This window comes from Podarcis melisellensis (genome assembly GCF_964234715.1).
Source record: "Podarcis melisellensis genome assembly, chromosome: 1".
Taxonomy (NCBI): Eukaryota; Metazoa; Chordata; class Lepidosauria; order Squamata; family Lacertidae; genus Podarcis; species Podarcis melisellensis.
This window is the reverse complement of record NC_138528.1, coordinates 94529326-94554972: the sequence shown is the minus strand read 5'-3', so window position 1 is coordinate 94554972 and position 25647 is coordinate 94529326. Positions and strand designations below refer to the sequence as shown.

General features: G+C 47.3%; 1 protein-coding gene across 5 annotated transcripts in view; it reads right to left on the bottom strand.

Moving 5' to 3' along the window:
* The window catches only part of SLC35F5 (solute carrier family 35 member F5), a 40067-nt gene that overhangs the window by 10681 nt on the left and 3739 nt on the right, over nucleotides 1–25647 (bottom strand). For 2 of the 5 annotated variants that reach the window (XR_014171043.1, XM_081921912.1), the window contains exons 3-10: nucleotides 24909–24971; nucleotides 18745–18815; nucleotides 18558–18639; nucleotides 9413–9554; nucleotides 6195–6338; nucleotides 4105–4167; nucleotides 2635–2716; nucleotides 883–1073 (exon numbers count right to left, since the gene is read on the bottom strand). Coding sequence is in view for 4 of the 5 variants with exons in the window: in XM_081921912.1 (XP_081778038.1) it covers nucleotides 883–1073; nucleotides 2635–2716; nucleotides 4105–4167; nucleotides 6195–6338; nucleotides 9413–9547 (615 nt within the window). In the remaining variant the exon portion in view is untranslated. Of the gene's footprint in view, nucleotides 1–882; nucleotides 1074–2634; nucleotides 2717–4104; nucleotides 4168–6194; nucleotides 6339–9412; nucleotides 9555–18557; nucleotides 18640–18744; nucleotides 18816–24908; nucleotides 24972–25530; nucleotides 25606–25647 lie in introns of those variants that run through there. The other 3 variants (XM_081921913.1, XM_081921915.1, XM_081921914.1) reach the window with 3 other exon arrangements.

The window sequence follows — 25647 nt, the reverse complement described above, 5'->3', positions numbered from 1 at the left end:
CCATGGCTCTCAAGTTCCTCTTTGGAAACTGCTAGACATATTTCCCAACTTTACCAGATACAGTCATATGAAATAAATTAAGTAACAACAAATCAAGTCTGCAAATATACATCCTAATTCTAAATACTATATATAAATACTAAAATCAACTAAATGTACATATAAATGTCTAATACACTTCGAAACTAAATGCAACACTGCTTTAGATCCGAAAGCTCACAGGACTCTGTCCCACTTATCTATAATGCTAATAATTTTTAACACTGCTGTGCTAGTGGTGAAATGGAAAATACTTCAATGTCTCTTTTATCTTTAAATTCAAAACCATCATCTAGAATGTAAGATGCAGTAGATTTTTTTTTTTTCAAAATGTGGCTAGAGATAAAGTATTATAGCTGGAACAATCTGCCTGATTGGTGGCGACCAATTTTAATCAGTGTTGGTAAATGGAACTGAAAGTTAAAATCACATTTTTTGAATCTCTTTTCATTTGGGTGAATTATTGCAACAGAGAATGAAAACGTTAAAGATAGTCTTTACTTTTAATAATGAATGACAATTTCTGCTTATTAAATTGTAAACTCTCTCTCACTTGCAATAAATCACCTGTGGTGTAGTCTTTTGTAAACAACCACAATTAAAGTCAATCAGTTATAAGCAATTAATTAATTAATGAGCAGACAGCCCCCAAAGATCATCCCTTTCTCTAAATGGCATGAACAAAATATAATGACTAGCTCAACACCCAAAATGTTCCATTCTATTTTTAGTCAAGCCTTCAAAAACAAAAATATAAATAATAGGGCAAAAAGAATACAAAATAACCAACTTCCCAATAATATATATTTAGAAACAATACTTAATAAAGAATAGGTGACATACCACAAAGCAAAAGAAAAAGCTGATTTTGGCTACTTGAGATGCGGTAAGCTTCCCTACAGCTTTTAATATTGAATCCTGTTCCTTAACTGTTGGATAAGACATACGAGACAGCTTTGCTTCCAATGCATGGCTTGATGGGAGTTGTCGAATCTCCATAATATTACTGAACCTTACACGAGGCTTTTTGGGAGCTTTAGGGGGAAAAGAGTGGTGCAGGTCATTATTATACGTAGCAGACTGGAACAAAAATAATAATCCTCAAGATAAGGCCAAGACTCCCAAATTGCAATTCAGAATATGAACCCATGTTTAACTACTTGCACAGTTAGTTAGTTAGTTTGTGTGTGTCAGGAACATGGACTATCCATTTGGCGCAAAAGAAGAGATGTAATTGAAAATTGTGGCTTTAAGAGTTTCTATCGCCATTAAACATATTCACTGTATTTAAGGAACGGGCCAGGCTTCCTCAGTTTGGGTGCAGCTACTTCTCTTTTATGGAAAATGCCTTCAATAACATGTTATCAGAAGAAGGACAAGCTTAAGTATTTAATATTACAACTTTGTCTTTAAGCTAGTTTAAGTATGGCTACTACACCATCTTGTGGTAAAACCAACCAAAGGCTTAGAACGGCCATTTGGTTACAAAATCCTGTTAGTCTATTTCTAGGCCTATGTACTTGTTTCCTAGAAAAACTGATCTACAGCAAAGATGATTTCCCAGGCTTCAACTGAACTGTGTTGTTCAACTTTCATTCATCACATACAGATCAATGTATGTAAAAGGAACCAACATAATCTCAGGGCTAAATCCACATTGCAATACACTAGGGGGCATATATAGAATTTTATATATATATAAATTTTATATATATATATAGAGAGAGAGAGAGAGAGAGAGAAAAATACACACTATTGTATTTTGAGGCTGCAGTAATGCCTCTGGCAGCAATTGGCTGGACCTGTCATGTTGTAGGATGTTCACATTACAATGGTTTGGCCACCTTGTAATAAATACAAGATCAAATTGTGCAACAAAGAGAATGAGGCCCACCTTGTGTGATGTCCAAGTGGGGGATTTGTTTTGCTCAGACAAGCTATGGATGTTAACCAAGAGCAAACTTTGATTTGAGTGAAACAAACCACAACCACCAGTGCAGACATAGTGCTAAACTGGGGATTGTGGTATGTTTCTCCCATTAGCTAGAGGGGAGAAGTGAAGTGGAAGCCTTCTGTGGGTTTATGAAAAGCTATTAACTATGGCTTACCATAACATGCAGCCAATTTGTGCTAACATGCAAAAATAGCGAGCTGTATTTGCTAAGTTTCAGTTTCCCAAAATTATAATGTGCTATATTTTTTCAAAATTCCACTGAATTTTGAAAAGTTCACTGAATTTGTGAAATTACACAAAAAATATTAAACTTGGGATATGCTCCCTTCTCCAATGCAGTGTTCGTCAATTGTTCATTTTAGCATTTGCCTTCTGCATGACGTCCAAACATTGATGTAATTGTCAATTCTCCGATTTTTAAAAAAAATAAAAGTAAAAAAGCATCTTAACAGATTATCTCTATTTTACTACTGAGCATCTTTACCTGTTACCATATTTAGAAAATACTGTACTTCAGGCCATGTGGGTACACAGGTTTTTAGGTAACACAGGAAAAGTTGCTTTCATACTTTCAACATGACATAAATATTTATAAGTTGATACAGAAAACTATATTTTGACATTTTGAAGCATTTACTTACTTTTTTCAGTGTCACTGTTAGTGTTGCTACATTTTTCACTTGGCAAGTCATGAAACTTTACAGGAACGTATAATGGTTCACTCTGAAATGCAACATAATGAGTTCCCAGTTATCATAAGTTATAAAAAAACACACACAAATAATAACAAAAAATCCCCCCCCAAATAAAATTTACTAACAGTGAATCCTATGTATGTTTACTGAGTACATGCGGACATAAACTGATTTAATGTATACTACAATATACAATATACAAATACAAAACAATATACAAAACAGCTGGACCAACTGCAAGGTAAATGTGTACAAGTTGCTAACTTGCGATAAAACTCTTAACCAAAAACAGCAAGAAGGGACATATGATGAGAAGAAATTGAGCTGCATTTCACCACTTAAGGTGAATAAAACATCCTATTGTGTATCCCTCCTTCTTTAAATGAAATATGTGGGAGAATTCAAATACTTGTTCTGATATTTCCAGTAGCAGAGTACCACATTCCCTTGGATTGATGGATTAACGGCTTTAACTCTAATTGGTGGTTTGTTTTTTTAGGTAAGTTTCCTGTATTAGAATAAATATCTGGTTTGAAGTAAACTAGGCATAGGTAATAATATTAATGTTGGCTAGATGGATAACCACTGAATTCAGCCAAATAACAAACAAACAACAAAAATGCAAGTATTTCAACTTTGCCTTTTTTTGCTCCTTATTGATTGTCACTAATGAGTTTCCATGGAAGGACAGATAATATGCTTAACTACGTGTTTTGAAGGTGGCCTTATAGATTCTACTGTTTTGGATATTCAGCCACAACTTAATGAGAGAGTGCCTATAGAATATAGGCTACAGTTGCAGACAATTAAGATACTGCAACATGGCCATAGAAATCTTCCACCTGGGGCACTTCACTGCTTTTTATACCTGCTGCAGATTCTTCATATTGAAAAAAATAAGGCTGTGTGTGTATATCTTCATCTTGCATTACATGATGGCATTTTAGGCAAACAGTGTTTAACTATAACCGAAACAGAAGTAAGCAAATTAGTGACTGAAGTGCTTGAACCACATGTATTTAAAAATTCCATGGGCCAAGTATAACATTCCCTAGTAAATAAGGTTCATTTTTGCTCACATGCCATATATGTTTACTTTCCAGTTCCTATTTAAAATGGCATTATTCAGAGCTCTGTGTTTATTTTCAGTACTAATTAAAAACAGACAAGACACGAATAGCTATTACCACACAGTAGTAGATGGCAGGGAGGGGCAGCAGCACCCATCTGACCTCCTGGGAGGTAGGTCACTGCTGCTTCCTGGGACGGAGAGTGGGAGGTACAAGACGGTGGGGAGGTTGGTGCTGTGCAAATGGATCCACAGAGGGGTCAGGTAAGAACCCCGCTGTCCCACCCTGCTGTCTGCTCCTGTTGCCGCACAGAACATTACAATCACTTAAATGAGAGAGAACTTACCAAAGAACTATTTACAGTATTGTCAGTTGTACAGGCTGCAAAATAGCCTTCAGCATCTGCAAACTAAACATTTAAAATTCAGCTGAGACATTACAATGAATGTGTAGAGTAAAAACAACACATTCCACACTGAAGTTAAAAAAAAAAAAGGTGAAGGACCCCTGGACGGTTAAGTACAGTCAAAGGCGACTATGGGAATAGGCGCTCATCTTGCTTTCAGGCTGAGGAAGCTGGCGTTTGTCCACAGACAGCTTTCCGGGTCAGGTGGCCAGCATGACTAAACCACTTCTGGTGCAACGGAACACCGTGATGGAAGCCAGAGCACGTGGAAACGTTGTTTACCTTCCCGCCGCAGCAGTACCTATCTACTTGCACTGGCGTGCTTTTGAACTGCTAGGTTTGGCAGGAGCTGGGACAGAGCAACGGGAGATCACACTGATGACACTGCCGTCAATAACTTCAGGTGAGATGGGACTCAGGAAGGCTAGCCCACTGGTGAAGAACAAACAGATCCATCTCCATTCTTGCCCCTTGGCTTGCTGCTAGGCTAGTTTCAAGCTGCTGCAGCTTCAAAGCCAAGTCTATTCTGGCATGAAGCCTATTCCAAGAAAGGGCTAAAGAAACACGTTAGTTCTAAAAACCAGTGTGATAGCGTTTTCTTGATTAAACAGACTGCCAACCACCAGCTGTATGATTTCCCCAGATAGCCTCTTTTCTGGAATACGCTTAATACCAGCCAAACTTATGGTCAGTCGAAAACAAATTTTAAAAAATCATTTGATTATCCAGGAATTAGTTGGCAGCCTGAATTAACTTTAGTCCAGCAACTATACAAAATAACTAGTTTTATAAAACATTAAAGTTTTCTGTTTGAACAGTTCCTCTTCAAACAACTTAAGAGTCAAACTTTCACAAGATCACTCTGCAATCTCAGACCTTATAAGTAATATTTGGGAACCACAAACCAGAACTGAGGAAGAGGGCTCTTGAAGTCCTTGTTTACCTAAAACCTTCACACTGTACCCTTTACTATTCTGTCCAGCAGCCCTCAAAGTGGAGGGAATAGGAAAACAACACAGCATCTATCATTTTCCTGTGCTCCCAGCTTTCCTGTCCAATCCAAAATGTTAAAAACAGACCTGAGGAGGAAGATGATTTCCCCATCTTCAAAACCTTCCCCATCTTCAAAAGCTTATGGTTAGCAGAGAGCTTAAGAACAAGTCCTGCTTTGGATAACATGCTATATCAAACCATTAGCTCAGAGTGGCAGTAAAAGGGAACAGGGAGGAGGGCATAATCTCTGCTCTGGAAGCTGGCATGCTTGTGTGGTCATGATAAGCCATAGTTTGGGTTACTGTGTGTTGTGCAAATGTGTAGGATCCCAACTATTCCATCAGAGAACAAAGGATTTGTAGTGTTATTACTATGGGTTTCCAGATTCATGTGCTGTGTTGTTCTCTGTTCATCAAGAAAGCACTGTTCAGCCAAGGTAGAAATGCTTCCAGCTCACTAGTAGAATCTAAGGGTGATGAATTGGCTATGTCTTGTTGAGAAACATGGATTAGCTAACCAATTCCCAGCTTTTTAAATACAATTTGGAAAGCATGAAAAATGGGTCTGATAAAGAATTCATTCACCACCACCACCACCACTGTCTTTTATCAAAAGAGAAAACTCTGCTGAATCTTTGTAGACCAGTTCAAGAGACATAGATCTCAAAAAACCCCAAAAACATTTACTGACATCTTTTTAAATAGGTTAATAAAAACATTTCAAAACTGGCAGAACATAGCAAAAAATATAAGCCACGTGTCCAAATACTGATTCTAGGCACATCTTAAATTTTATATCATTTATTCCATTTCAATTCCACTAAGAAGCATTACTGATGCAATTACTGCTTCTGTTTATGCAATGATTCACTTTGAAATGTTAGACTAATGAAAGCATTATTTTGCTCACTGAACATCTGGGGGTTTAGCTTATGCTAGTTTATGCAGGATTCCCTCTCCAACATAAGCTTTGATTTTGTGTAATTTACAGAAGCCAACGTGATGGCAAAATTATTAAATGGAAAAATAGACACTTACAAAAGCCGCATGTTTGCCACGAAGGCCACGTGTGCACTGCTGCCTCCAAGGTTTCCAAACAATAAATCCCAAGAGGTAAAGAACAAACATGGATGTTTTTGCAAATGTACTGAAGAACGGCTTATTGTACACAGTGAAAACATACTGCAAAGGGAAGGAAAAGAAAGATGGTTAAATGAAAGGCATGTCATATGACCAGAATAGTCTTACTGATCAACTCTTTGGTACTATTTCAAATTTCTTGACCGTCACAGACCCTGGGAGGGCTACCATATGGTCCTCTGGATGTTGCTGGACTAGTTCCCATCCACCATGAACATTAGCCATGCTGGCTGTGGATGATTGAAGTGGAGTCCAACAACATCTGGAGGTCCACCAGTTAGCCCCCTGCAGTGGACGGACATACAAAGAGCAGAGGTGTAGTTCAAGCAAGAAAAAGCTACATATCCTGGAAAAGGAAGAGAAGAGATGCAGTGTTCTTGGGTGTGTATCTCAGGATTGCCCACTACACCACCAGCCAAGAGAGCTAACAATTGGGGTTGGAAACTGTTCTAGCACATGGCAGTATGGTGTTCTGGTATGAGGCTTCTGGCCCCCTGCAACTTTTACCTGCTGTGGGTTAGATTCAAGGACAGACCTGAGAAGATGGCATTCCAATGGCTGCCTATGTTAGATAGAAAGCAGAAATAGTCTAAAAAGCTGAGGTGGATCCTTCTGCAAGGCAGCTGATGTCAAGAACATCAACTCCTGGGAAGGGAGGAAGTACAGAGGGGCATGATAAGAGCAGTGGGTTGTCCTGCGCAGGAATGGCAGCTTGCAACCTACCTGACTGCATCAGAGGCTAAATGAGAGACAGACTTTGCAATACTATCCTGCTCCCAAAATCTGAAATACAGATTTATACAAAAAAGCTACAAAATGTTTGTAGTTGTTCCCCTCACCTAGGGAGGGAAGACCACAGTCCTTTGAAAACAGGAGGAACTCACAAGCTGCTTGGAGGTCAACTACTCTGGTTAAAAAAATTATTTAAAATATTTACACATACACCACATCGCAGCTCGAAATGCTCCCAAAGTAACTTAAGAAAATCAGCAGTAAAACACGTTCCTACCCTTAGGCTTACAATTTGAAAGTCAGGACACAAAGGGGATATGGGAGGCACCAAAATGAAGATGGAAACAGTTCAGGTAGCCTAATGAACAACTAAGTAAGCTAAAAGGCAGCTAGTCGCTCAGTAGGTGTGATGGAATCGCCTCTTTCCCTCCACTCTGAAGCTGATGAAGATAACAAATTTATATTGGTCTATTCAGAAGTAAACCTCACAGGTTTGATGGGGTTACTTTTAACTACATATGTAGGTTTCCTCCTATATATGTGGGAATTGAAAGTAACTCCTTTCCGACTCAGCACAACCCTACCAATGTGTTCTGCTGTCAGCGGCTGATGAAACTAAAATCAGTTTTCACCTATGGGCAGCCATTCCATCAGGCTGCAGAGAAAAGGGAGAGAAGCCTGCTGATGCGCTCCTCAAACCATACAATCAGGGAGGGAAGCAAAGAAAAGAAAACACACCAGTTTTATTTTCATCAAAAGAATAACATCCCTTCCGATTGTTCTGAAACTACATAGACACAGAGACCAACCGTTTTTAAAAGCCAGTGATAATAAGGATCCAACAAAGCATGAAGGAAGGAACTCTGATGGAAAGAAAAATTGGCCTGTAGCAGGCTACATAAAATGAAGACAGGAAGCAAACATGGTCCCTGAGTCACAGGCTGCCCACCCTGGTTTTAGGGAATTGACTCTCTGACTTAGACAATTCTGGGCTTACATTACCACACACAGCTCAGTGGGGGACCCTGAGCCTCTCACTTCTCTCTCAACCTAAACTATATTGTAAGGTGGGTGTGAAGATAAAAATGAGACAATTCCATGTATGCTGCCCTAGCCTGCTAGAGGAGTATCGATTTACACTTTATTGTAACGGATATAGACATCCTAAGAATGATCCCATAAAATTTGCTAAGCCCACCTTCAGAGATTTAGCATACAGAGAGAACTGCTACCCTAAGGCAGTGATTTCTGTATCCAATCAAAAGGATCTATGAATGTCTTCATCTCCACACTGTCACCTATTCTAACATTTTCATTCAGCTTCATATTATTATAGGAATCCCTGAAAGGTACAATTCTTCTCCCAGTTTAGGAATTCCTGCCCAAAAAATTGGGGCCCCAGCATATCTATGGAAGACTGTGTTTTGTTAAGAGTTTGCTGTTTAAAAGTCATACTTATAGGGGATTTGGAATTATGAAACAGAACTGGCAAGATTAATTGAATTTAATTATAATTCGTGACAGCATAAATGCTGGGAAAGGCTTCAGGCAGGACCAGAAATGTAGCTAGTCAGGTATGAAAAGCTGCTCACCAAGAACCAGTCAACCTGCTTCTAGCGAGCAAGTACTAAGATCACTGTACAAAGTTAATGGAGTGAGCGTTAATTGCTCTCCCTTGAGCATGCTGGGCTACTACATTAAGGTGAATACACTCTGACATTACAAAGGGTTTGGCCACACTTATCGTATTTTTCACTCTATAGGATGCACTTTTTCCCCTCCAAAAATTAATGGAAACGTGTGTGCATCCTATAGAGTGAATGCAGGCTGCACGGCTAAGCCCAAAGCCAGAACAGGGAGATGGAGCGCTGCGCAGCACTCCATCTCGCTGTTCTGGCTTGGGGATGGCTGCGCAAAGCCTCTGCAGGGCAGCGGGGTGCCTTCACTCCCGCTGTGCTCCCAGGGCTTCAGGCAGCTTTCTGCAAGCCTTTGGAGTGCAGTAGAAGTTCCCACTGCACTCAGAAGGCTTGCGGATAGCTGCCTGTTCTGGGGGCTGGGGTCGGGGGAAGCACTCCATCTCGCTCGCTGTCTTGGCTTCTGCCAAAGCTGTGCACAGCCTCTCCCAGCTGGAGAGGTTGTGCGCGGCTAAAGAGGAAGCTAAGACAGTCAGCGGGATGGATCCTGCTCGCTGTCTTGGCTTCTTTGCTCTTTGGGGCTGGGGGGGGGGTCAAAGAAGATTTTTTTTCTTGATTTCCCTCTCTATAAACTAGGTGCACCTTATGGTCCGGTGCGCCTTATGGAGCGAAAAATACGGTACCTTTTGCCCCGCGCTTTCTAGCAGAGCAAAGGTAAAGAGGGGTGGATGAGCCCCAAGACACACTTACCGAAGTGAGTTCAGAAGAAGCAACCCATATCACATCAACCAGGAGAAGAATGACAATTCCAAGAGCCATGCGCCTACGCTGACTGGGAGAACTGCTCTGTGGGTTCATCCGGTTCATGATAAAAATCCACACCATTTGTAATCTATGGCAGCAATAAATAAATAAATAGTTTTTAAAACTATGTGGGCAACAGGCTTTGTATCCAATCAAAAGGATACAAAGATCTGGAGGGGACACAACCTCAAATAATAAGACACAGCTAAAATGTAAACTAATAACCAATCCACAGGAACGAAACAGGAAGCAGTTTATTACAAGTGGCCTATTACTCTTTCAGCTAATGTTTCTGTTAAAAACGTGGTCAATCCATGGGAATCTTGTTTTGCCACTGGAGTTGGGCCCTGGTCCCAGAGTGTTTTAAAAACGAAAGCTTCAGGCATCACTCCCTATCAGCTGATTTCAGTTTTCACTTTTGATGGTATGGGGCACTTGGAAGAAAGACACAGGCAGGTAAGCATGGGAGCAGGTGTTTCTTTAGCAGAAAAAGAGAGGGCTACTTGTGCCCTTGTAAGTATACTAGGTTTACAGCCAATAGCAAAACAATGGAATCACTGACGGAAGTGGGCTTTTGTAGTCACATTTATAAACTATACTGTTACAATACACTGGTCTGGCTTTGTTCTTGGCTGCAGCTCCTGTTTAGCAAGTGTCACGGCCACCCAGGACTGGTCCCAGCTCACAAGAGACCTCACTCCGTTGCAGCTTATTTACAGGAAAAGTTTATTGAAGATTTCTGCTTCTCATACAGTTCAGCATTGTGGCCGTACGTCTGCCACGTTAGACCGCTGAAGTCCCCTCTGACTCCTCCCCTCTTCCGCACCAACTTAATAGCCTGGCTCTAGACCACCTCTTCCTCTCCTTTCTTTTCCGCAGGGTCTTCCTGCCCCCCTGGGTTCCCTCTCTCCGTGACTCGCCTGAGGCTGAATCCTCTGCCGCCTCTTCCCCCCTCTTTCTGGCTTTAGGGCCGGGCTCCTCCCCTGAGCTCTCTCCACTTCCGCGCGCCTCTACGTTTGAACTTGGCGCGCGTACGTTGCTGCTGACCTTTCTTTCGACCGCTACACCACCCCCTGCTCTGCTCTCCACCCTTTCCGGCTGAACACCCTGCTCCAACCCCCTCTCTCTGTTCTCTCCTAATCCTGCTCCCTCCGAGAGGCTGACGACTCCACCCCCTTTACTCCGTTCCGGCTGAGACGTCTCTTGCTTCCTCTGTCTTCCACTGGGCTCCTCTCCGCTTCTCCCTTCTCCTCCCCTTTGCTTGATTAAGGTAACCCCCTTTTGAGAATCCTCTGACTCGCTGCTCAGACTCGTGGATTCCCTCAGAATTCCGTCATCTTCTTCCTCATCCTTCTGCCCCTCCTCCCACTCGCTCTCCGTCTCCTCTGTCATCTCCTCCTCTCTCCCAGAAACCCTGACATCCATCCCCCCCTCGAAGCCCCCCCTTCCCCCCTCCCGCTCGCCGGGGACCGGTTGTGGAAACTGCGGCTCTTCGGGGGTAGGCTCAGGATACAGGTCGTCTACGTCAATGTTCTCTGCTGGCAGTTCTGTGTAAGTGTATTCGAAGTCGGGTTCTTCCCCCAAATGCTTCTCAGTCTCCGCTTCCATCGCTACTTCCTCCGGTGCTGCCCGCCAAGGACCTATCAGCCACCTCTTACGCCATTCCTCCTCTGGCTGCTCCTCCCACCAATAAGGGGTTTCCGTGTCCACCCCCGAGCACGATCCCCTGGGCGGGCTTGATTCTGGTGTTCTTTCCTCGGGGGAAGAGAAACCCCTGAACGTGCTATCTGACAATGTGGGTGTGAAAAGCCAGTCATCAAAGTACTCAGCTGGCATGGGTCTATGTGGGAAAAGTGCACGGAACTCCTCTTTCAAAAGGGGTTCGTCTAACTCGTAGCCTGGCACCCAACTATTAGCAGCGGCTGGTGTGCCCTCCCTGGCGAGAAAATATTCAACTCCCTCCTCCCCCCATCTCGAGTCCAGTATCTCTGTGACCTCGTTAAGAGGTTCTGGTCTTGGCGATTCCCCCCTCTCAGGCGCCCTCCTACGTGGCTCTGGGGGTGCTCCTGACTCTTGAAACCTGTGTGGGGTTTTGTAGGGAGTGAGCACCGACCTATGAAAGACCGGGTGCACCCTGGAACCTTCCGGAAGGGCTAGACGAAAAGCCACCGGATTGATCTTAGCCTCAACTTGATATGGCCCTAGCTGCCTGTGTCCTAACTTCTTCTTGGCCAATGACCTGGCCGGCATCGCGTGGGCTGCTAACCACACCCAGTCCCCAACCTGGATGTCCTCTCCCGCCCTCCTGTGCTTATCGGCCTGCACCTTATACGCCTGTTTTGCCAGCTCCAAATGTCTCCGCAGCTCCTCGTGCACCTCTTGCAACTCCGCTGCAAACTGGTCGGCATCTTGAGGCCCCCCCCCTCCTGGTGCCGCAAATCTCGGGAAGGTTCTGGGATGACGGCCATTGTTCGCGAAGAAAGGCGTCACCCCGGTGGAAGCGTGTTTCGTGTTGTTGTAGGCGAATTCAGCCATCGGCAGATAGTCCACCCACGCCGCAGGTCGCTGGTTGGCGTAGCACCGCAGGTACTGCTGCATGATCGCGTTGACCCTCTCCGCTTGACCGTTGGTTTGTGGATGCCTCGCCGATGTCAGGTTGATTTTGACGTGCAAGATGCCCAGAAGCTTTCGCCAGAAAATGGAAACAAACTGGCGCCCCCTGTCGGACAAGACGGACTGCGGAAGTCCATGCACTCTGAAGACGTGATCGATGAAGAGCTTTGCGGTCTGTTCTGCCGTCGCCACCTTGGCACAAGGGATGAAGTGCGCCATCTTGGTGAACAAGTCCACCACCACTAACACCGCCGTCTTACCTCTGGAGCTGGGCAGGTCTGTAACAAAGTCCAACGCTACCCTCTCCCATGGTTGCTGCGGTGTCTCCAGCGGTTCTAGCAATCCCGCCTGCTTCTGGTGCACTGGTTTGGACCTCTGGCAGATATCACACCTGGCGACGTAGTCCGCCACCTCTCCTCTCATCTGGGGCCACCAAAAGTCTCTAGCCACCAACTCCATCGTCTTCTCTTTGCCGAAATGGCCTGCACTAGGGGCGTCATGCAACTGTTGCAGAACCTTGGCTCGAAGATCGTCGGTGGGCACGTAAAGGGCACCCTTACGAGTCAAAAGTCCATCTTGTAATTGAAACTCATCGTTGTGTCGCGACCCTCCGCGTAGCTCCTCCATCTTAGACTGTGCAAACTGATCCCTTTGCAACGCGCGTCGCACCGCGTCCAGGTCGACTGCGATGGTAGCGCACGTCCACGCCTGCGGTGCGAAAATGTGCTTTGCTGCGATTGGAGCTGCTTCCTCCAAGTATTGCGGCTTTCGGGACAGCGCGTCTGCAATAACATTGGAGTCTCCTGGGATGTATTCTATTTTGAAGTCGAAGTCCGCAAAGAACTCCGCCCAGCGCATGTGTCGCTGGGTCTGCAACTTAGCCGTCCGCCAATACTCTAAGTTCTTGTGATCCGTGCGGACCTGCACCGTGTGCTTGGCTCCTATTAAGAAGTGTCGCCACGCTTTGAAAGCTGCATGAATGGCCAACAACTCCCTGTCCCATATGGTATAATTGCGCTCCGTCTTGCTGAGCTTCCGGGAGTAGAACGCACCCGGTCGCCAGTTGCCTTGTGAATCCTCTTGCAAAAGAACGGCCCCAACCGCTCTATCTGACGCATCGGTCTCTACCCGCATGGGTCTGCCGGGATTCACGTGGAGCAGCTGCTCTTCGGAGGCGAAAAGACCTTTAAGCGTCCGGAAGGACCGCTCCGCTTGTTCGGTCCAGACGAACTTCTTCTTCTTGGAACTGAGGGTGTCAGTGATCGCCGCCGTCGCGTTCGCAAAACCTTTAATAAACTTGCGGTAAAAATTGGCAAAGCCGATGAACCTCTGGACCTCTTTCCGATTTCGAGGGCTTTTCCAGTCCAACAGCGCTTGAACCTTAGCCCTGTCCATGGCCAGTCCCTCGTCGGACAACTTGTAGCCAAGGAAATCAACCTCTCTGACATCAAACTGGCACTTTTCCAACTTGGCGTACAGCCTGTGTTCCTTCAGCCTCTGCAGGACCTCCCTCACGTCCTTATCGTGATCCTCCGGCGATTCCGAGAAAATCAGGATATCGTCGAGAAAGCAGACACACTTTTTGTAGAGGAGACCTGCTAGCACGTGGTGCATAAATGCTTGAAAAACGTGGCTGCCATTTTGGAGGCCGAAAGGCATGACTCTGTATTCGTATGTGCCCAGAGGGGTGAACATGGCGGTCTTCCACTCATCTCCTTTCCGGATGCGGATGAGATTGTAAGCTCCACGTAGGTCCAGCTTGGTGAAAATCTTGCCCCTCCTGACGGTCGCTAAAAGGTCGTCAATCTTGGGCATGGGGAAAGCTTTGGGCTTAGTCAAGCTGTTGATGAACCTGTAATCCACTATAAGCCTTTTTTGGGGCGTGTCCTTCTTCTTCACAAAGAAAACAGGGCTGCCTCCCGCTGCTTTAGATTCCTGGATGAAACCTCGCTTGAGGTTATGGTCTATGAACTCCCGAAGCTCTTGCATTTCGTCCTCCGACATGGAGTACAGCTTGGCAGCAGGCAATTGCGCCCCTGGCACTAAATCAATCGCGCAGTCGTAAGGTCTATGAGGCGGCAACTTGTCAGCTTCCTTCTCACAGAAAACCTCCAAGAATTCCTGGTACTTGTGAGGCACAGTTTGCACCATACCCAGATGCAATGGCTGCTCAGCTTCTCCTCCCTGATCGGTCTGAAAGCAATGCTGAGCACAATACGATGAACAAAAGTTGATCTGCCTCTGGTACCACGCAACCGCGGGACTGTGCCTCTCCAGCCAACTCATGCCTAACACGATGGGTGTGTCCGATAAGTGGGTGACATTGAAACTTATAAGCTCTCGATGGTTGCCAATCTGCATCATCATGGGAGGGGTTTGCTGCACCACTTGCCCCCCCAGCAACTTCCTGCCGTCCACCGTGACCACGTTCAGAGGCGTCGTTGCAGGCAGGAGCGCCATGTTGTGCTGCTTAACGAACTGCAGTCCCATGAAGTCGGCGTTGCTTCCCGAATCGATCGTTATTGGAACCTCGAGGAGTCTCCCATCAGGCAACTGGAGTGTTGCTGTGAGCAGAACTGCCGGTTTGGGAGGCAAAGGGTCCACGCTCTGCAGTGATGCTGGGGGCTTGTCTACAGATCCGCCTGGCTGAGCCCCAGTAGCTCTGCTTCCAGCCAGGCACTGTCGTTTCCCTGAAGCTGCTCCCCTGGTTGCACCTCTGCTGTTACAGTTGCCAGCGCTGCAGTGTGCTTCTGGAGCCTCTGGGGGCACTCTTTCGCCATATGGTGCGCACTGTCACAGATGTAACACTTCCTGGTTTCTCTAGGAGGCTTCGCTTTGGCTGCACCAGGGACAGGGCTCTGGGATGGCTTCTGAGCCCTAGCACCACCAATCTCCATTGGCTCCTCTCTGTCCTTCCCCATTGGCGAGGGGTGCGCACGGCTGAAGTCCCTGTGCACAAAAGGGAGAGTCCTTGCTTGCGCACGCGCTTGGGGCCCGTCCTCCTCGTGCCACGGACGCCCCTCATGTCGAATTCCAAGAGCTAAAGCCCGTTGCACCACGTCTTCTAGGGTCTGGGGTCTGTCCCCCCTAGCGATCTCATCCTTGATGGGGGGGCTCAATCCCTCCCAAAAAAGATCTCTGACCGGTTTACTGTCCTTTGGCCAATCTAAGGCGGTGAGCAATGCAAAAAATTTAGAGTGGTATTGGCGCACAGTCGCTTTCCCCTGCCTCAGCCCGTGCATTTGACGGCGCGCAATGTCCACATCCACAGAGGATTGAAAACAAGAATCCATCGCTTTGATGAACGCAGTTGAATCGCGACGGGCCGGTCCATCTTCGCGCCACAAATTGCGTAGCCAAGCCCTGGCCTCCCCATGCAGGTGCGAAACAATGAACCCCACTCTCTCCTCCTCATCTTTAAAATCGTGACGGAGTAAGTGCAGTGCATATACAACGTCCGCTCTGAAATTGGGATAGTCTTGCAAGTTGCCATTAAAATGCGGAACTAGGGCACCCCCCCTCCGTCCAAGCGCAATGCCCTCCGCTCTGGATCCTGGGGCCCCCGCCTTGTCCGCGCGCTCCCACCTTGCCTGCAAATCCTGGCACGTCTTCTCCAAGTCGTCATTCTTCTTCTGCGAAGCAATGACTGCCGATGTGAGAGCGGTAACCTGATTCCGCAATGCAACCAGCTGCTCCTCAGCGCTCATGGCTGCTCCCGTTCGTGAGCTTCGCAAAAAAAAATTTTTGCTTTCAGAGAGGGGACTTACTGTCACGGCCACCCAGGACTGGTCCCAGCTCACAAGAGACCTCACTCCGTTGCAGCTTATTTACAGGAAAAGTTTATTGAAGATTTCTGCTTCTCATACAGTTCAGCATTGTGGCCGTACGTCTGCCACGTTAGACCGCTGAAGTCCCCTCTGACTCCTCCCCTCTTCCGCACCAACTTAATAGCCTGGCTCTAGACCACCTCTTCCTCTCCTTTCTTTTCCGCAGGGTCTTCCTGCCCCCCTGGGTTCCCTCTCTCCGTGACTCGCCTGAGGCTGAATCCTCTGCCGCCTCTTCCCCCCTCTTTCTGGCTTTAGGGCCGGGCTCCTCCCCTGAGCTCTCTCCACTTCCGCGCGCCTCTACGTTTGAACTTGGCGCGCGTACGTTGCTGCTGACCTTTCTTTCGACCGCTACACCACCCCCTGCTCTGCTCTCCACCCTTTCCGGCTGAACACCCTGCTCCAACCCCCTCTCTCTGTTCTCTCCTAATCCTGCTCCCTCCGAGAGGCTGACGACTCCACCCCCTTTACTCCGTTCCGGCTGAGACGTCTCTTGCTTCCTCTGTCTTCCACTGGGCTCCTCTCCGCTTCTCCCTTCTCCTCCCCTTTGCTTGATTAAGGTAACCCCCTTTTGAGAATCCTCTGACTCGCTGCTCAGACTCGTGGATTCCCTCAGAATTCCGTCATCTTCTTCCTCATCCTTCTGCCCCTCCTCCCACTCGCTCTCCGTCTCCTCTGTCATCTCCTCCTCTCTCCCAGAAACCCTGACAGCAAGGAAACAGCTTAACCACAATCACTGGTTTGGACATGTTAAGTCATACCTTGACCTAGCTCAGCACAATGAGAGAATAAAAAAGAGCAGGCAGGGACAAAATGACTACAAACCATCATCTGGCTTACCGTGTCATGTGAATGAGGTCACAAAGTGGGATTTGTCAACTAGCTGACAAAATAAGCATTTGAATAATAAATCTGCTAGTTGTAATTCCTAGCCCCCTCAAAAAAACAAGCCCCCCCAAAAAAAACCACCATTGGATCCATAGGCGCCGACTCCATGGGGCCTGAGGGGGCCCGAGCCCCCTCAAAAATTCGTTTGGGGGGGCTCTGCCCCCCCAATAATTTAAGATAATTATTACCGTATTTTTCCCTCAAAAAGAAGAAGCGGCTGCTTTCCTGCATTCTGCTTCACGGTCTTATTGCTCAACTCCCTCTGTTTCCTTGCTGTGTTTGCTCAAACGGAACAAAGAGCAGGGAAAGCCCCTCCCCTCCAGGCAAGCAGAGTGTCGTCTCTGTGCTCCAGGAGGGAGGGAGGGAGGGAGGGAGGGAGGGAGGGAGGGAGGGAGGGAGGGAGGGAGAGAGAGAGAGAGAGAGAGAGAGAGAGAGAGAGAGAGCACTCGGGAGCTGGCTGGCTTGGGTGGGTAGGTGAGGGAAAACTTTTGCCTTCTTAGCCAGCTGCTTCTCTGCACACCCCTCTTGTGCTCCTTGTCCGTTCTGTTTTTCCTTCCCTCCCCACTTAAAATGTGGTTTAAAAGCATGGATCCACATGGATCCTCAGGATCTTTGCATTGGGTCACCCCAAATTCACCAACAGATCACATAGCATGTCCATGGCTACAGCCTGCCCCCCCAAAATCACACACCCACTGTTGCCTGGGGCTGCAGTGGTGCAAAAATGTGGTTAAAAAGCATGGATCCACATGGATCCTCAGGATCTTTGCATTGGGTCACCCCAAATTCACCATCAGAGCACATAGCATGTCCATGGCTACAGCCTGCCCCCGAAAATCACACACCCACTGTTGCCTGGGGCTGCAATGGTGCAAAAACGTGGTTACAAAGCATGGATCCACAGGGATCCTCAGGATCTTTGCATTGGGTCACACCAAATTCACCATCAGAGCACATAGCATGTCCATGGCTACAGCCTGCCCCCCAAAAATCACACACCCACTGTTGCCTGGGGCTGCAATGGTGCAAAAACGTGGTTACAAAACATGGATCCACAGGGATCCTCAGGATCTTTGCATTGGGTCACCCCAAATTCACCATCAGAGCACATAGCATGTCCATGGCTACAGCCTGCCCCCGAAAATCACACACCCACTGTTGCCTGGGGCTGCAATGGTGCAAAAACGTGGTTACAAAGCATGGATCCACAGGGATTCTCAGGATTTTGCATTGGGTCACCTCACAGGTTCACTTAAGGTCAGGGCAGCCCGGGGCTCGCCCCTTTCGTTCCCCCAGCAGCAGCGGTTTGGAGGTCTTGGGCCCCCCCAATATTTTTTATAAGTCGGTATGGGCCCCCCCAATATTTTTTATAAGTCGGCGCCCCTGATTGGATCCAGCACCTATGTTTGTGTCACAACTACCTTGGGTTTTGTTTGACAGAGGAAATGGAATTAATCCGTGTTTGCTTTATTATACAGTCAAACCTTGTTCTGCGTTCACCTCCGCTTGCATCTGCTTCAGTGAACTTCTGTGGCAAACCCGAAAGTACTGGAATGGGTTACTTCTGGGTTCGCTGCATGCGCAGAAGTGCTAAATCACACTGTGTGCATGCGCAGCTGCGGCACTTCGACATGCGTCATTTTCAGCTTGCAGACGGGTCTCCGGAACGGATCTTGTCCGCAAAACGAGGTTTGACTGCATTGATAACAATGTGTTTGGATAAGGATGCTAAGTATCACTAGCTATACATAGGACAATTTCCATACCTGCTCAGTAACCTTTTAAAGTTAAAATAATAGCTGGACTCTGACAAGTTTCATGGCATCATGTTAAGGTGAAGGCTGCCTCCTGAAAAAAACAGAGAAATAAAGGGTGTCAAGGGCTATAAAGAGACTATGTTTTCCTAACTTTGCCACCAGGCTTTATGTTTGCCATTTGAGCTTATGCACACACCTGTTCCACAATCAAAGTATTCCCCACATCCTTCACTTAAGAAAGTCAGCAGTGTGTGTAGAAGGCTGGCTCTGTGTAAAACAAGCGTGAAAGTCAAAACAAAACAAAGCATACCCAAACAAATAACCTGTCATAATACAGCAGCCGCAACTCAGTAAAGGGCAGCAGAAATGAAGCATAGATGGACTGTAAATTCCTGGTTCAGGCAGAAATGGAGAGCAGAAGCTTTTTAACAACAATGACATCAGAGTGCAACATGTCAAGCCCACAAACCATGCTGGACAGAGGCAGAGCGCTATCAGAAATAATACCTTAAAGATTTTTACAGATGTTTGCCAAGACAGACACAGCTTTAAAAAATAATAATCATGAGATAAATATAACCACAACATAGGAGAACTTAAGACTCCTCAAAATCGTTTTCTGATAATGAATAAAATATACCTTGTGTGAAACATAGCGTAGTGTAGTAATGTACCTGTCAGGGAACTGCCATCTAAAGCGCCGGGGGCGCAAAGGCTCACTGAGGTTGAGAGAGGAGTAGCAGCGGAAGAGGGAACCAGTAGAGGGCGAGCAAGAACTCCAAGGGAAAGTGAGTCGGAGGGATGGCTCAGAGACACTTCCAGCGAAAACAGTGGGGAGGTCTCAGGACCTCCTATAGGGACACCCACACCTCGCCGGAAACTGTCACGCCGAGAGGCCAGACGACGTGTTTCCGTTAAAGAGCTTTTATGTTGGAAAAGATTCCGAAAGCAGCCACTTTCGGATGCTACTAGTGATTGACGCAGCCATGCTGGAGGGGCTCCGTCACAGGCAGAGGTTTGAAAACCTGATCAAACTCTGAGGGACTTGCATTTTACGCACAAGCAGCTCATCGTCCCATCACAGCAATCCGAAAGTCACCGAAAGCCAGCTTGTGCAGGGAGAAGCATCATGAGCAACCCAGCCGGAACCGGAGGAGCAGGAGCAGCTGGAGGGGGTCCAAGCCTGGAAGAAAGGTACAGGGCGTTGGAGATCCAGTTGGCGCTGCAAACGGCGAGGCTTGAGGAGAGGAGGGCTCAGGATGCAGAAAAGGGAAAGGAGAAAACCACCCCGCTCGCCAGAAAGGTACCAGGATTGGTGCAGAAATTCGGGGGGGATCCCAGGAACTATCATGCCTTTAGAACAGAGATGCAATACGCTCTAAACTTGCAGTTTGATGACTTCCCCGACGAGGAATCGCGAGTGGCTTTTGTGATTGGCCATCTCGAATCCGGGGCGAAAGATTGGGTTAGACCCCTGATGGCAGCGAATAATGAGATCCTAAAGGACACGAGGAAGTTTTTTCGTGCCATGGACCTGATGTTTTCCAGCGATATTGAGCAGGGGGTGGTGCGAAGGCAGTTAATGGCTTGCCAGCAAGGAAGCAGATCTGTCCGTGAGTACTGGACTGAATTTACTATGCTGATTCATAAATTGGGGTGGGACCTATCGGCGGAGCCCATCCAAATGCTTTTCGAAGAGGGGCTTTCTTCAACCGTCAAAGATGAGCTTTCCCGGGGGCCCAGGGCGGAGTCTATGGATCAGTTAACCAAATCTGCGCTGTCCATAGGAGCGCGCCAGGAGGCGAGGGCTTTGGAAAAGCGGGAAGGGAAAGGAGACCGTTGGAGGGAGTTCCGCATTCCAGACATTCCAGAGCCACCTTTCCCGCCGGCAGAGCCGATGGAAGTTGGAACAGCGCGGGCGCGCGCAGTTTCAAATCCCAGTGAAGGGCGGAAGAAGGAGGGAAAGAGCGCCAAGAGATGTTATCTCTGCCAACAGCCAGGGCACTTTGCCAGAGTCTGCCCACAAAGAAAGGAATGGCAAGGGATGGCAGGAGCTGTTGGGGGAAAGGAAGAGGAAGGCAAGGAGCAAGTAAAAGCCAACGCCTGGCTGCCACCGTCGGGGCACAGCAGTCAGGCCAAAGAGCAGTGAAAGTGCCCACGCCGGAACCTCCCAGACCCGCTTTAGTGATAGAGGTGTTACTAGAACTGCCAAACGGACACCCACTAAAGATCAAGGCGCTTTTGGATTCAGGCAGCTCCTGTAATTTCATGAGTAAGGAGTTTGCAGCTGAGCATCAGATACAGACCATCCCTTTAAGTAACCCCTTGCAGGTGACTACGATTGACGGCAGAGAGCTGTTGGGGGGAGAAGTTAGCCAACAGACTGTCCCGATGATAATGAGGGTGGCAAGGCACACCGAACAGATAGCGTTTAATGTGGCCATCCTGGGAGGAGCGCCCATCATTTTGGGGATGAGCTGGCTGGCGCTACACGATCCGCTAGTGGGCTGGCATCAGAGGGTGGTCTCCTTTGGGTCAGCGCATTGCCTAGAACACTGCAAGGAGGGGAAGGTTTCGGGAGGAGACAGAGTCACCCTAGCCGGGATGGAAGTAATGGACAAAGGGAAGGTGCCCCCGCAATACGCAGATCTGAGCAACGTATTCAGCGAAAGGGAAGCAGACAAACTGCCACCGCATAGACCCTTTGACTGTCAAATCAACCTACTCCCTGGGGCCCAACTCCCAGTAGGCAAGCTGTACGCCATGTCAGACAGGGAGATGCAGGAGCTGAGGGAGTTCATTGACAAAAACCTGAAGCGAGGTTTCATCAGAGAGTCCCGAGCGGTGGGGGGCAGCCCAGTGTTTTTTGTGGACAAAAAGAACACAGACAAACCGAGACTGGTGTGTGACTTTAGGGCCCTCAATGCAGTGTCGGAACCCCTGGCTTTCCCTATGCCCCGAATTGATGACATTTTGACCAGAGTAAGGAAGGGAAAGATTTTTACAAAGCTGGACCTGCGGGGGGCGTACAATCTGATACGCATAAGGAAGGGAGATGAATGGAAGACCACCATGTTTACCCCTTTGGGAGCCTTTGAATACCTCGTTATGCCCTTCGGTCTACAAGGGGGCTCCGCGTGTTTTCAAGCTTTTATAAACCACGTTCTGGGACCTTTGCTCTACAAGAATTGTGTGGCCTTTTTAGACGACGTGTTTGTGTATTCGGAAGATGAGGAACAGCATGTGAGGGACGTTCGAGAAGTGTTGGGCAGGCTGCAAGCCAACCAGCTGTGGGTGAAACTGGAGAAGTGCCAGTTTCATACCAAGGAGGTGGAATTCCTGGGGTACCGCTTGTCAGACAAGGGATTGGCCATGGATCCAGGCAAGGTCCAAGCCGTACTGGAATGGAAGACACCGAAGACCAAGAAGGACGTGCAAAGATTCTTGGGGTTTGGGAACTTTTATCGGAAGTTCATCAAGAACTTTGCCCACTTGACGGCGCCCATCACCGACTGCCTCAGCAGCAAGAAGAAATTTGTTTGGACGGTAGAGGCGGATCGAGCCTTTGAAGAACTGAAAAGGGCTTTCGCCTCGGAAGAACAACTTCTGCATGTGGATTTACGAAAACCCATGAGAGTGGAAACCGATGCATCCGACCGGGCGGTAGGGGCGGTCCTTCTTCAACCGGGGAGGAGTGCGTCGGAGTGGAGACCGTGTGCCTTCTTCTCGCGGAAGCTGAATAAATCCGAGAGGAATTACACGGTGTATGACAGGGAACTACTTGCCATTCACGAAGCATTCCGGAGGTGGAGACATTTATTAATTGGGGCACAACACAAGGTGCAAGTGTGCACCGACCACAAGAATTTAGAGTATTGGAGAACAGCTCGAGTGCTCAACCAACGACAAGTGAGATGGGCACAGGAATTCTCCAAATTCAACTTTGAAATTTGTTATGTGCCAGGCCCAGAAAACGTCAGGGCGGACGCGCTCTCACGCAAACCAGAGTATTGGGAAGGGGAGGGGGTGATCGAAGAGAGACATGTCATCCCTGAGGACCGCTGGGTGTGTGGGGCGGCGCTGGTGGGGCAACGAGAACTGGTAGAGGAAACGGAAAATGATGAATATGCCCAGGATAAGCTCAGAGGTCTCAGGGGGGAGGGCGAGAGTCCCGGAGGTTTTGAGGAAAGAAATGGGGCATTGTATTACAAAGGGGCACTGTATATACCCGAAGGTGAATTGAGGGGGAGAGTACTCAAGCAGTTGCATGATAGCCCCACGGCGGGACATTTTGGACAACACAAGACCATGTGGTTGGTTACCAGGGAATTTTGGTGGCCTAAGGTGAGGGAAGATGTAAGGGAGTATGTAAGAGGGTGTGACCAATGTCAGCGAGCCAAAGGGGAAAGAAGGGCGCCGGCAGGGTTATTAGAACCATTACCCACACCAGAACGGCCTTGGGAAGCGATATCAATAGATTTTATGACGGATCTGCCAAAGTCCAAGGGGAAAACAGCCATCATGGTAGTAGTAGACCTGTTAACTAAGATGTGCCACTTTGTAGCATGCTCACATGCAGTCACAGCGGAAGAAACAGCGAAGTTGTTTGTAGAACACATCTTTAGGTTGCATGGGGCTCCCTTGAGGGTGATCTCAGATCGCGGCAAACAATTTACTTCCAGGTTCTGGAGGAAGCTCATGAGCTTGCTGCACGTGGAAGTCAATTTTTCAACTGCCCGGCATCCTGAAACCAACGGGCAGGCGGAAAGAGCAAATGGCATTCTTCAACAATATCTGAGGTGTTATGTCAATGACAGAGAGAACGATTGGGTCGAAAAGTTGGCGTTGGCAGAATTTGCCTACAATAATGCGGAGAATGTGTCCACAGGGATGAGTCCCTTTTTGGCTAATTACGGGTGTCACCCCAGGGCATTTCCAGGGGAAGGAGGGGAGAGATGGAGCGTCCCAGCGGCTGAACATTTTGTAGAAGAGATGGAAGCGATCCATCATCAGCTCCAGCTCAACTTAGAAAGGGCTAAGGCACAATATAAGAAGCAGGCAGACAAGAACAGAAGGGAAGGTGAAACCATAAGGGTGGGGGATCAAGTGTGGTTGTCAACCCAAGGGTTGCCGTTCAAAGGGGGTTGTAAGAAATTGAGGCCCAGAAGATTGGGACCCTTTGAGGTCATTCAGCAGGTCAACCCGGTAGCTTTCAAACTCCGATTACCCAACCACATGAAATTGCACCCAGTGTTCCACAGGTCGTTACTGTCACCATACAGGGGGGGACGTGAAGGGGAGTACGTCAGGGGACCAGCCTTGGAAGAGAGGGAACGCCGCAACCATGTAGCGGAAATCCTCGATTCCAGGTGGAAGGGAAATCAGGTGGAGTATTTGGTGGCGTGGGAAGGGGAACCGGAGTCAGAAAACACCTGGGTAAGTGCAGAGGAAGTCAATGACGAGGTTTTAACAGAAACGTTCCACCAAAGGTTCCCGAGGAAACCTCAGCCGATAGCAAGGTTTAGGAGGGAGTATTTCGGCACCACCGATGAGGAAGAGGAAATGGAAGGGTTCGCGGAGTCGGAGTTGGAAGAGGGAGTGGACTCCGATGACGAAGATTACCGAGAGAGTAGGAACAGCAACAAGTGGAGGGAAGTGTTCGCGACGTCGGAAGACGAAGGAGGTTCTTTCAGGGGTTTTACCTCCTCACCGCCAGTAGGGGAGGAGACGGGAGGGGGTGAAGGGGGCCCTGGAGGGGAGGTGGATGTCAGGGAACTGCCATCTAAAGCGCCGGGGGCGCAAAGGCTCACTGAGGTTGAGAGAGGAGTAGCAGCGGAAGAGGGAACCAGTAGAGGGCGAGCAAGAACTCCAAGGGAAAGTGAGTCGGAGGGATGGCTCAGAGACACTTCCAGCGAAAACAGTGGGGAGGTCTCAGGACCTCCTATAGGGACACCCACACCTCGCCGGAAACTGTCACGCCGAGAGGCCAGACGACGTGTTTCCGTTAAAGAGCTTTTATGTTGGAAAAGATTCCGAAAGCAGCCACTTTCGGATGCTACTAGTGATTGACGCAGCCATGCTGGAGGGGCTCCGTCACAGGCAGAGGTTTGAAAACCTGATCAAACTCTGAGGGACTTGCATTTTACGCACAAGCAGCTCATCGTCCCATCACAGTACCTATATAAAAACTGAATCAAAGGACTAAAGGAAACTATAAAACTGAGTTTCAGATCTCATCATTTTGGAGGGGTGGGAGCCACAGGTTTTAATGCACGTTTTTCCTTTTTTTAATGTAGACAGCTATTGCATGGTGAAAACACATTCTTAAAAACAGTCATGGCATGATAATATATTTCTCACCTCTTGAACTGACAGACATATCTCAAGGATCATATTTTTTTAATCTATGGGTTTGTGATGCTTCTGGAAAAAAACCAAAAGAAAAACCAATTCTTAGCAACTGTGCTGCTTAGTAATGCTTTATAAGATGTTGACCTGTTAAGTGTTTCACCCCTTTCATTACAGGATTAGATTATCCAGGATGTATTAATACACAGTATGTACTGTATGGCAGAATACTGAACACACTTGAGCTTGCAAGTGTCTTTTGCTCACCGCTGAAATAAAAAATGACTTCAACCAGAGTCCTATGACATGCCACTTTATTTTCATATCCTTTTTTCCTTTTACTGCACTAGTAGATTCATTGTGTTATAATAAAACTCTGTTCAAAGAAATGCATATTTACCATTTATAAAGGAACACAATAAAACACAGCAAATTAGTAACTATTTGTTATGAATCATGCCAATTTTTGTAAATCAACACTCATAAAAACATTCTGGTAACATGTCCGAGCACATCTAATTGCATAGGTTTTAACTCCATTCTGTACGTTCACTTTCAACAAATTTGAATCAATATCTTAACATCTATTCTTAATTTGATGAAACATAAAATATTGATAAAGTTGGTCAACAACCTTGAAAAGCTGACTCATTTTTGCCAGTAATCCTTGTTCATGATGCCTTGGTGACCTCACAGAGGGATAATGTACACAATCACGGCACCACCATAGCAACTGGTTGAACAATTCTGC